Source organism: Hemibagrus wyckioides, linkage group LG18, assembly GCF_019097595.1.
Source record: "Hemibagrus wyckioides isolate EC202008001 linkage group LG18, SWU_Hwy_1.0, whole genome shotgun sequence".
In the NCBI taxonomy this organism is placed as follows: domain Eukaryota; kingdom Metazoa; phylum Chordata; class Actinopteri; order Siluriformes; family Bagridae; genus Hemibagrus; species Hemibagrus wyckioides.
Window position 1 is genome coordinate 6,677,895 of NC_080727.1, and position 12,956 is coordinate 6,690,850.

The 12,956-nt window shown below is 39.8% G+C and overlaps 1 protein-coding gene across 1 annotated transcript in view; it reads left to right on the forward strand.

The window, feature by feature from the left end:
* The window catches only part of nsmfa (NMDA receptor synaptonuclear signaling and neuronal migration factor a), a 30,091-nt gene extending 21,032 nt beyond the window's left edge, over positions 1-9,059 (forward strand). The window contains exons 8-15 of the mRNA XM_058416024.1: positions 1,448-1,575; positions 2,582-2,665; positions 3,722-3,755; positions 4,092-4,162; positions 4,329-4,408; positions 4,506-4,608; positions 7,574-7,649; positions 8,306-9,059. Coding sequence (XP_058272007.1) covers positions 1,448-1,575; positions 2,582-2,665; positions 3,722-3,755; positions 4,092-4,162; positions 4,329-4,408; positions 4,506-4,608; positions 7,574-7,649; positions 8,306-8,400 — 671 coding nt within the window. The 3' untranslated portion in view covers positions 8,401-9,059. The remainder of the gene's footprint in view (positions 1-1,447; positions 1,576-2,581; positions 2,666-3,721; positions 3,756-4,091; positions 4,163-4,328; positions 4,409-4,505; positions 4,609-7,573; positions 7,650-8,305) is intronic.
* Positions 9,060-12,956: the final 3,897 nt, after the last annotated feature.

Below are 12,956 nucleotides of genomic sequence, written 5' to 3' on the forward strand. Positions count from 1 at the left end.
CCAATTATGCTCCCTTGGACTCCTGTTGCATCACTAGGATTCAGTCTGAGTAGATGTGTGCATGAGGACTGGGAATCTGCTTAATATGACCACAAAAATGCAAGCACAGATTTTATTTACTGTAATGTAGACAGGAGAAAGTGGTTGCTAATAAATATCAGTTCTCTCTAAAAATATCGAGATTTTGGCTGCTCGTTTCTTCTTTCGGTTCGCACCTCTGTGGTGATAGAAACCGAAGGACAGATTCAGAATTGAGAGCAAAGGATCTGTCAATATTTACACAGGGAAAGTTCTGCGGATTCACACAGGGGTTATGTAAGTCTATTTTCTCTGCAAACGATTCACTTTATGCAAATCTCTGGCATGCAGTTCAGGGTTTTTCGAGAGCGTCTAGACTGCCGCCATGAAACGCGAGCGCTTACCTTTAAGCCTGAACACTCGGGGGCGGGATAGAAAATGCATGCAATAACTTAAAAAGCAGATTGAAATTTTTATTCTGTCAAATGGAATATGATATTAAATTCGATTCCACCCTCAATATTCAGGAGCTTATGAAATAGCACTTGATCCAGGGCATCCTATTCTTGTGTATTGCATTTCTTTGTGCACTAGCCCATTAATCGTGTGTAAACTTACTGAACCCATGAGATATTATATAGAAATGGGGTGGGGAAGGTCCCGTGCACAACTCTACTCATCATCTACAAATGATATTGTGTAAGCTTATACAAATGCTTCATAGAGAGCGTAAGCTTTATATATGTGAAAGCATACCCACTTGTAGCTGCTAAAACAAGTCACTTACATTACTCATACACACACACACACACACACACTCACACATACACACACAGACAGAGTGGTGTGCTTCTTCTTCTGCTGCTGACTCTGACCTTGTCTGTTTGTCTTCTTCTGAGTGGGGTTCTGTCTCCAATTTTGTGTTCCTCACTCTATCTCTCTCTCTCTGTGAGTATCTGTCTCAGCTGGAGTGTTTAGGGCTTCAGATTGTGTGCATACATGTGTGTGCCTGTGTGCGTGTGTGTGTGTGTGCGTGTGTGTGTGTGTGTGTGTGTGGTCTGCAGGTTTCCACGTCCGCATGTGACATCCTATATGTGTAGTTTGTTATCGTTTTTTGTCTCTTTGTGCCGCCTACGCTATACGGGGAATTTGTGTCTATGGGAAGGAGGGAGCTGTCTGATTGTCAATTTAGTCTGATTATCTGAGTGTTCGTTCCTCTTTCCTTTCTCCTTCTTAAGCTGCCAGGTATATTCGTGCTTTGAAAAGAACTCTCCGGATTCTATTTCCTTGTTAATCTCTCTCTCTTTTTTTTTGTGCTTCTGTTTGTCATGCAGTCTATGTAAAACTTACTCAGCTGCCTCTGTCTCTCTGTCTGAGACTGACCTGAGTCTGGTGCATTTGTGGTGTGCCGTGTCGTGTTGTGCTGTAGGTGGAGATCTGCAGGTGCCGTCTGCCGCACCAGATGAAGGAGGCTGTAATGACACGGGCTGGGAAGAGGAGAAAGAAATGGAAAGACTAGCTTGTGAAAGCGATGACTTCATCCCTCCTAAAGTCATGGTGAGCTCTGCCAACTTTTCTCAGAATCAATCTAGAAAGCTTAGCTGAGGGCATATGTTATGATTGCGTTAATACTGAGTGATGTATGACTCACTGAATTAGATATGAAATAAGTCACATCATATTTTCTGTCATCTTGTCTCCATGACATATGCAACATACAAGGCAACGCATAAAAACAGGATGATTCTTTCATTTATAACAGCGTATCTATTGCATATGCAATGCTTGCACACTTCTGTGGAGTCGCCACACACAGAAAAGCATTCCTAAATGTTTTGCCTTCATACACTGTTTATTAAAACTTAAAAAACGGGAGCTAGCCTGGCATCAATGACATTTTTACCCCTGGATTCCGGTTTCATCAGGTTATAAATAATGCTTCTGAAGAGGCAACTACTTCTGCAGCTGCCATCTCCAATAAAACATGATTTAATACGCAGTTTAGTCTGAAGACATGTTTACAGCTTGTCTAGGACGCTTGTGAGAAAGTGAAAATGTCTCGCCCGTCCTCATTGTCTTCGACCTATTCGATGTAGCAAAGCAATAAAATACTAACTACGTTGCTTTAGTCAGGCCTAAACATAAACAAAGGCTCTCAAATGTATACAGATTAGTCTTTGGCAGCATTGAAGCTGTATGTTTCATATGACTTTCTACGATTCCCTCGAAAGCCACGCCTCCCAAAGAGGTGGAGCTTCCTGAATTTAGTGAAAAGTAAAAAGTCATGCCTAAGTGCCCAAGAGACAGGCAGATATTTACTGAAGCTACTAGAATGAATGAAATTTCACAACATGTTCCGATGTTAAAAAAAAGTCCACCTTTAGTGAAAGATCCTCGTCGTCTTTCTCTACAGCGACTACTTCTGTGACGTTTTTATTTTTTTTATTCGACCAGACCCGTAGACCCAAACATGCTGCACGTAGTCAATAATAACACAAAGCAAGTGTGAGAAGACAAAACACACCACCACACTAACCCAAACAATGTTTTTTTTCCTCCCCAGTTGATATCATCGAAAGTTCCCAAGGCGGAGTATGTCCCCAACATTATTCGCAGAGATGACCCTTCCATTATCCCCATACTTTATGTAAGTCCACATTGCATAAAGCTCAACACCATCACGAACCAGGAATGACATTAGAATTGTGCACAGTTTTAGCAAGTTATCATCCAGAGGTGTGGACTTGAGTCACATGACTTGGGCTAAAATTACTCCTAAGCCAACGCTAAATATTCTTTGATAGTAAAAAAAAGAAGAAGAAATTTTACGTTAAATTGTGTTCTCTAATCACTATAAACACTATCTATTAAATGTTTTTACTTTCCATGGTTGATTTACTTTGATTTTTGATTTTATCTTATGTCCGGTAACAAATTAAGCATCTTATGTAATTGTTTATTATATAGTGTCTATTATAGTTATCCATGTATTACCATAGAACGAATACTAGATACTAGAACATCAATAATTATTCATTTAGATCCCTTTGCTGGAATTTTGTATTGACATTTGGTAATGTAATCTTTGGTAAGAGCTCAAAGTTTAGAACAGGTCTTGACTTGGGACTTGATTGGAGCTTGTCTCATTTGGGACATGACTTGTCTGTCTTTACTTGGGAATCTTCTAGAAAATTGTATTTCTTCACATAAGCGTTGACCGGGAACATGTCTATGATATGTCTGTCTTGACTTAGATAAAGCTCCCAATTAAAGCCTTAAATAAAGACAGAGATTTTCTGGCTTTACTTGGGACATAACTAGGGACCTGTTCAATATACTTCCTTGGGACATTGTCTGTCTTTACCATCATCTTTGACATGCGACTTGACTTGGGAATTGTCTGGTTATACTTAGGACATGTTATCCATCTTGCATTATTTCTATGCTCTTGACTTAACATTTTAACATGGGACTTGACCTGAGGCTTGTCCATCTTGACTCAAGATTTGAGACTTGTATTTTTTATGTAACAAAGACTTGTTCTCACCTCTGGTATCCTATATAGCATGACCTATTCAAACACCTCTGAGCCTCTTAAATCCAGTAGCGCCACACTTAGTGCAGTATTATAGAAATCATTCTTTGTTGTTAGTTTGTTGTTCTGCATTTATTAATCACTCAACATTAATATCTTTACATCTAGGATCATGAGCATGCTACATTCGATGATATTTTGGGTAGGTAGTTGATGTCTGTGTATGTGTCCAATTTGTTTGTTCGTTTTTGGGTTTTTTTTTTTGTCATTTCTTGTGCTGTTTTTTGTGCTTGTTTTTTTTGGGTTTTTCTTTTATATTTGAATTGGAATGGCATTATATTCATCAGCACTGGCTTGCATGATGCCTGAGATGAAGAACTTGGATTGCATTATAATGATGATTCAGAATGCTAATGATAAATTCTAACTTGTTGTTCGGAGAAACTTGTCATGTTGTGTGGTAGTGGAAAAGCCTTTAATGTCAAACTAAATGATTCGATAAGATCTGGTGCTAATCCTTGTTGTTGATGTCCTATAGAGGAGATTGAGAAAAGACTGACTTCCTATAGGAGAGGATGCAAGATCTGGCGGATGCTCATCTTCTGTCAGGTGAATTTACCACAAATACAGCAGTATTGACTCAGTGTCACATGATAGTCACCTTAATTTACAAAGAAAGTGCTTTACTATCTGGTATGTATGTGTGTGTGTGCGCATTTGAGTCTTTTGTATATGTGTGCCTATGAGGCTGAATTCTCTCAAAACTTAAATTCAGGGTGGACCAGGGCATCTGTATCTACTGAAGAATAAAGTGGCCACGTTTGCCAAGGTGGAGAAAGAGGAGGACATGAGCCAGTGAGTAAAATCAATGCTTGCCCGCTCCATTATGCAGTGCCAGTTCTCAAGGATATTTTTTTTCCCCCTCACTCTGTTTTTATGTGTGTGTTTGTAGGTTTTGGAAAAGGCTAAGCAGATTTATGAGTAAAGTAAACCCAGAGCCTAACCTGATCCATGTCATGGGCTGCTATGTGCTGGGGAATCCAAATGGAGAAAAGGTAGTCTTGATTCTTGTTTTGGAAATTTGAATGGGTTCAGACCTCAAGGAAAGAGTAGAAGCTCATAAATGGGTGATGGTGGTTTATCGATGCTGGTGTTGTATGTCTATAAAAAAAAACTATAATAAGGACAATTCAATTTGCTGCTAGAGTAAATTGGGAGAATGTCGGTGGAAAAAAACATCTCTCTCACTTTAGCTAGTTAGCCAATCAATAGCAGGGATGAAAGCCAAGTCTATAGTTAGGGTTGGGCTCCTGGGTTTAAAGCCCAGTGATATCACAGCTATCCCAGAGAGCATCTTAGCTTGGAATGATGCCATCCTTCTTAGCTTTAATTACACTAGCCAAATGAAGGTGTTTGCTAGTGTATATGTGCACAGAATATACCAGTTATCACTCTTGTCAAAGCTCCTCAAAGCCAGGTGCTCAGCCATCCTGTGACACTCATCCACATTCATAACCATCATGTCACTCACCAACAGGTGGGAATTAGCTCTGACTAAACTGCTATCTCCGAGGAGGACTCGTGCAAAGTCCCTTTCACAAATCAGTTGTCTATTGTGCCTCATCATAAAAACTGCAAAACGTCTCCACATGGCTGACATTTTCCCTGTAGATTAGCTACTCAGACTGCTCAGTGGTGTCGGCGGCGTCAGGCACAGGAAACAAATGTTGTTAATAATTTTCTGATTATCCTTATTTGGAAGAATTGTTTCGAAAATATTCAATTTGACAATTTGTTGTTATTCCATTGAATCCTTAAACAATTTTTTCTCAATTTTGGACCATTTTTGGTGCATCCATAATAAATCTTGTTGTCTATATCCTTGCCTAATGTTAGCTAAGTTGATAGATTTTATTTCACATTAATAAACAAAACATCTTACATTCCCTATTTAATTTGCCAGAATGTGAACATCAAGGAGTCTTCCAAATGGGAACGTTGAGTCAAATCGAGCACACCAGCCGAATAATTACCAATGTGAGATGAGGGAAGTGGGCTGGACTTCCAGAGTGTGTTAGTTAATATTGGTCAATCCATTTGGCTATATTTGGGGGGAAAATGATCATTGCTCTACTGCTTTATTCTCGAATGCTCATTAGCATTATTCTTGCCTTATCTTTAAACTCATGGCAGCCTCCTCTGATTTTAAAACACAGAGCTCCTACTCAAAACGCATGACAGTTTGTGAAGCAGGAAGAAAATTGATTTGAACAAACACTCGTCATGGTTTCTTGCTATGCTCTGCACACCCAGACTAAGTGCACTTCTATACCAAGTGCACATCACTCATATTTCTGTCAGACTGCCTCCCCAAGGTTGAAGCAATGCAGAAAATTGTACTCTAAAGACATTGTACTCTAACAAAACATCCATCTTAAACCTTACAGAACGCTAATAGTGCTAAACAGTGCATTTGCTGATTTAGTCTTCGGCCTTAATAAAGATGAACACAATGACACTTCATCATCCACCGCTTGCCTTCCTGCTATAATGCATTATCTCACCTCATGTCATGACTCATAGCCCCAGGGGTCTGGTGTACCAATAAATGGCCATGTTCATCTCTCTCTTCCATGTCACTCTCCTCCTCTTTTTTTCTCTCCATCTGTCTGTCACTTTGTCTCATTTTGTCTCGGCCACCTGCCTGTCTGTGCCCGTCAGACAGTCCGTCCCTTGTTGGTTACGTAATCCAGAAGCTGAAGTGTCATCCTGTCTTCATGAAAGCAACCCCAGATTATGCCTTGCCCACTTTTCTAAAATGAAGTATGCAAATATAGTAATTAATATATTGTATGAGGTTATATGGTACATGGTGAGGTTTTAACCCTAGGGCAATGTAGTACTCTTTCAGTATCAGAAGGGCACGCTTATTTGGAAATGGCTGTGGTGTCAATGGCCAAGGCACCAATTAACTTTTCTTGTATGTCACTACACGAGAGGCCTGGCTGTTCCTGTGAAGCGAGTGTGACTGATGATGGTGTGAATGTGGTTTGTTCTGTATAAGGAAATGTTTAACTTTTTTTTCATTAGGACTGCAGCATGGGAAATGGTACAGCACTACTAATTTCTGGCTAATAACTGGTTCTTAAGGAAAAATGAAAGGTTCCTTATTCATGTAAGATGTTATTGGTTGTGCGTGAGACGTAGACAATGGAATTGCATGTGCTAATGGAAATACAATGCAGTGGTAAAGAAAAATAATCGCAAAGCTAAGCAAAGAGTTTCTCACTCAGCGTGTTTTGTTCAAAAGAGAAATCCAACAGAGATGTAGTGCTTTCCTTAAAGGTGTTTTGGTCTCCATTTGGCATTTGGCTGAGGTACAGATCATTTGCAGTAGAACAAGTCTTCCCTGAAGCCATCTAGAAGACTTGTCAGATATTTTGAGTAAAACAGTCTTGCTTGTTGCTGTGCTGGTATTTTGCATGGTTTAATTAGCAGGAAGCTTTAAACCTGCTGCTGAAGATCAAGCATTTCTAAAGCTGTCCTCAGTTAAACAAGGGGTGTAAATCAACATCCAAGCAAAATTTATCAGGTGTCAACTTTTTGTCATTCGAACACAGTGAGTTTTCCCCTCATGCACATGTACATGTCATTTAAGTGACAGTGACAGGTTATGCAGAAAAATTTAGTCAAAGAAATCCTAAACTGGACAGACGTTCCTAGATTTCGTCTGGGCTGTAAGCCGCGCACATCCATGCCTGAATAAAAAGCATGGTAATTGGTGCATTTGAAGGTTTCCTCGGCTCGCCTTTCCAGACAGCCATTTTAAACAAGTGAACAAGATGCTTGTGGCTGTAAAGAGCATGTTGTTATTCTGGCAGAATTAGCCATTTTGTATACAGCTTCGAGAGGGAGAGAGAGAGAAAGATAGAGAGAGAGAGAGAGAGAGAGAGAGGTGAGAAGGGCTGGTTGAGAGGGAGGCAGGATTAATTGGTGTCTCTGCTTATCGTCTGCCAACAGCTGTTCCAGAAGCTGAAGAACCTGATGAGGCCTTATTCAGTCACCTTTGAGTCACCGCTGGAGCTATCTGCACAGGGTGAGGAACACACACACACACACACACACACACACACACACGATTACCACTTGTGCACCTTTTAAATACTCATAAATTGCAATTTGCTTATATTATGTGTTTACGTTACGGGGTTGAGCGATATGAAAAAATTCCACTGTTATTATGATAAACAATGGATAAGAAATTTAGATATGAAGAACACACTACACAATAAATAAATAGCGCGGTGTGATGCATTTACAACATAGGGTCAGGTTTGTGGCTAATAGTTTGTATATATAGTATCTTATGGAATTCTAGCCGACTAGATTAGTTAAAAAATGTTCACAGGCAGGAATAAATAATTAAAAAAAATATCAATTAGTTCAAGGTAATTAGGAAATCAAGTGATGTAGCAGAGGTCAGATCAAGAATTCACTGAACGTGCGGACATTCCTACAGCTGAGATTTTTTTTTATTCTAGTATAAATAAGCTAATAGATTCGTACAAATACTGTTTCTGCTCTAAGAATAGAAATTGAAATCATAGAAATTGTTTATGCCATTTCTTTCCATTCTGTTTTTTCTCACATTCTTTTTCTTCAGACCTAGTAAGAGTGTGGTCATATATATATTGATCAGCGCATAATGCCATACATATATATCAGTGCTTTGTTTTACACTCTCTGCCACAGGAAAGGAAATGATCGAAATGTATTTTGACTTCCGCCTCTACCGATTATGGAAGACGCGACAGCACTCAAAGCTCTTGGACTATGAGGATCTGTGACCCAGAGATCCTGAGAGCGTGGGTCCTAGCAGACAGAACTCTCCCTCGCCCCCTTCCTGTGAAACACCACATCCCACTAGCTCTCATTTAACAGGAACAGGACATCGTGCCACTGGTATCTGAGAGTTATTATGTATTCCGACTCCTCACTCGAGACCATGAGACACGAGTGTGGCAGATGGGTTCAGGGCTGAAGACCGAGACGAGAGGGGACGTGTGCCAAGGACAGCATTTCATGTCAGAGTAAAGAAAGTGAAATCTCTCCTTGGTGGCAGTGTAGAAGAATGGAGGCTGACTGTTCAGTGTTTTCTGTCACATATCTATTTCACCAAGGCTCTCTCCGTTGAAGAGTATCGTGCTTATTTAAAAAAAGAAGAAGAAAAAGAAGTCTTATGTCTAACGTCAGGCTGTTTTTCGAACTTTTTGTTTTTCGAAAATACAATTGAGACATGAGAAGAAATCATACTGGTAATATATGGATATGCATATACATCTTGTTAATATATTATGTAGCCATAGTCATGCCAATAACCCAAATGTCAGTGCTCCATAATTTATATAATGTTGTTTATTGTCGTGGTCTTTTTAATGACGTCCTTTGAATAACTCAGGTTTTAGCCACTAATGAATATGTCCATTAAACCTCTGTCCAGATGTGAGTGGGAGTCCTTGTTAAGTATCTTGTGTGAAGACTGTATACTCTGCTGACTTATACGTAATCACTAGAGAAGATGCCGGAGAATTCTTCTAGCCAATCTTTGAATATGTTTCCCCATATCGTAGTCCAGTTTCTGAAATCTTTGTTACAGTGTAGACTGCTACAGCTTTCGGGCCTCCAACAGGCGGTTTTTTGAGCTTCTGGCTTAGACATTTTCTTAGCAGGAACCATTAGCAGAATTCCATTTCCACAGGTCAGCTCACTGCAGTATGGGAAATGGGACTGCACTAGTGAAGTGTCAGCGATTATACAGCATTGCTGCAGTGCTTCAGTGGGGCACAAATGCTGAATGCACTAAAATCTATTTTTGTGAAAAATATTCAAGCCTGTCATATATCATGCGATGTCTTACGTCTGCCATTGGATCGTAAGTCTGTGAGTCAGCAAAGGTTTTTCATTTGGGGGGGGGGGGGAAGGGGGGAAGTTAATTGCTTTACTAAGTTCTAGACGTTGACGTCTGACTCTTTGGTCCCTTCAAAACATATTCACAAACAAAGTCAGGGAGTTTACAGGCCGAGTGTGTAATTTTTAGAGCCGCCCTGCAAACTGCCTGTGAACGAAAGCATTTACAAGCCTTACTCTTTCCCTCGGTTCCTTCACCTCTTCTGAAAGATGGTTTTGAGGAAGCTAATTTCTGGACCCTAAAATTAACTGCCGGAAAGCTGGTTTTATACAGTGCCATTTCAGTGGCCTTTTGAAATTTCTTGTCACACAGTATCCTAAATAAAATAAAGACTCTGACAATGTGTTTTCTCCATGGCAGATTATATGATGATCCTGTAGCAGTTCTGCTTACGAAATCAATCCAGGCCTGTGTAGAAAAGGGGTCACATAAACAGAAACATGCTTTATGCTTTATAGAGAGCTTGACGTAATACACATTTTGTTCTGTCCATTAGCATGTTCGCTTTATGGCTGGCTTTAAGGTGTAGCTCTCCTGTAACATTCACGTAATCCTATGCCATAATTCTATCGGTGGATTTTAGACAAGGGCTGTAGCAACAGTCACACTCTGAGCTTTGGATTAGATAAATAGCGTTTTTAATGCTGCCGAAACATACAGAATAAATCTGTCAGTGATGAAGACGTCGATCTCAAATCGCGACCAAATTATTCTTACAGGCTTTTTAACATCAGGCTGGAAATCGTGCGGTGTAAAGCCGGCTTAACATGATAGGGATTCATTGATATCTTTGGTCGAAATATAACAGACGATGGGATACTTGCTGATTCTCACTGACTGTCAGTAGCTAATAATTAGCTAGCGGAAAGGAGGCAATGATTTCTGACAATAGCTAACATGATTACTGTCAACCCAAAGTGTGAGTTAGCTAACAATAATAAAGTGTATTTTATCATTGCTGCCGGTTACTCCTGGCTAATGTGAGATATTTCAGTTACATCAGCTAAACAATTATAGTCCATTCCCAACCTCAGCACTCTGTGAGCCAGCTGGGAGACATTAATGAATTGGCATGATTTTGGGGCAATTTGAGCCATTCTATAGCCATCTGCGACTTCTGGTTGGTGTCAGTAAGGCTTGGATATGTCACAGTGACATGCTGAGAGAGGTGGGAAATTGAGTGTGTATTCAACCACTATCATACTGTCAGGAACATTTGGTTGTGTAAATGTTGGTGTGCATTCTGGAGACCTTCGAAAATGAACAGATGGAATAGAGTCCAGTTTGATTCTGTACAGATTTCCGTGCTGCTTCAGTGGCATCCAAAAGTCTGATACCACCAGTGAAAATGTTGTATTCTTTTCCAATCTAATACATTTTTACATCACAAATTATATTAGCGTAAATAACTTGAGGGAAATGTCGAATTTTAGAAATCTTTTGATATATATCCCTTCACATACGTTGACATGGATTCCACGTGTTTCAGAAAAACTCGTCAGTGTCATCTGCACATGTTAACATTTTACATTTATTTTGCGAATGCGTTTTATCTCACTCATACTACCTGAGCAGTCGAGGGGTAAGGGCCTTGCTCATGGGCCCAGCAGTGGCAGCTTTGGTTGTCCTGTGATTTTAATTCACAACCTGACCATCTTCTGTCCTTTCGTACAACATGCAAAGCCATCACCAATTTGCTCAAATTGACAATTGTGACCTAGTAATAGTGCATAATCATTTCCTTTCCCATTTTTCTTCCTAAATTCTGGTTCAAATATTGAAAACCTTCCCAGATTTTCAATGTGGTATCATACTTTTGGACCCCCACTATACTTTGCCTAAACTATTAAACACGCACACTTCAGCTGATTTGCAAGCAGGTCGGCTGATTCAGTTTCAAAATAAACGTGGGACTATTTTTATTTTAACCATTTTGTTTTTAACTATATTCAGTTCAGCTTTTCCTGATTTAGATGGCTGGGTTTGACTGCAATTCATCATATATATGAAGTGCATCCAGGGGGCTATGATTTTTTTACACCATATAAAGTTTGTGATGTAATGTCCTGTCAAAGACACATTTGCAGTTGCCAGACACTCTACTGAAGTGGCATTTGCTTACCTTCATATTAAGTATCATGAAAAATTATTCATTTGTTCTTTCCCTTTTGTTTCCACTGTTTAGTACCTATTTATTTCCTAGACTTGGCAGTAGATCATGACTTTAATGTGTGCATCGCTTGAATGGTGTGTCTTGAAATTTTGGCTCGCATCGTGTTGAATATTAAAATAGACATAAAGGATAAACTTTACTGACAACGCATCCTGGGAATCACTGCTGCTTTTTGACAGCAGATGTTTGATTTGAGTCATGATACTTTTATGTATTTCGGATTGGATTATTTGTTTCTTTGTACATGGCATGGCATATACCCAAACCAGGCATAATATTATGACCACCCGCCTAATATTGTGTTGGCCCTTCTTTTGGTGCCAAAACAGCCTTGACCCGTCATGCACTGTATATTTTGACACCTTTCTATCAGAACCAGCATTAACTTCTTCAGCAATTTGAGCAACAGTAGCTTGTCTGTTGGATCTGACCACACGGGCATGACCACACATGACCCTGTCTAGGGTTCACCACTGTTCTTTCTTTGGACCACTTTTAATATACTGACCCCTGCAGACCAGGAACACCCCACTAGAGCTGCAGTTTTGGAGATGCTATGATCCAGTCGTCTAGCCAACACAATTTGGCCCTTGTCAAACTCACTCAAATCCTTATGCTTGCCCATTTTTCCTGCTTCTAACACATCAACTTTGAGGACATGCTTCCATATGTATCCCACCCGCTAACAGGTGCCATGATGACGAGATAATCAGTGTTATTCACTTCACCTGAGTGGTCATAATGTTACATCTGATTGGTGTATTCCACTTGTGAGCCTTATGGATACCTGATGCAGACGAAGAATATATAGCATTTTATCCAGCATAAATTCATAGATAGAGTTGTCCATCAGCTCGTTCATGCGCTTATTCAATCAGCCAATCATATTGCAAAAGAGCAATACATAAAATCATGTAGGTCAAAATCTTCTGTTAATGTTCTAATTAAACAGATGGGCTGGTTTGAGTACTCCATAAACTGTTGATTTCCTTATAACAGACACAGACTTTGGAGTCCGTTTGTATCAGTTCTGCAGGCAGAAACTTGATACCGTTGATGAAAGAGGGTTCAGTGGAAATTGACTGGTTAGATTTGAGTCAACAGGAAGTCTGGAGCATCTCAAACAACCACTCTTTATAACTATTGTAAGCAGAAAAACATCTCATAGCATATTGAGACCTGATAAGTTACACAGCAGACTGAGTTCCACTTCTTACAGGAACCTGAGGCTACAGTGGGCTCTCTAAATTTGATCAGAAGAA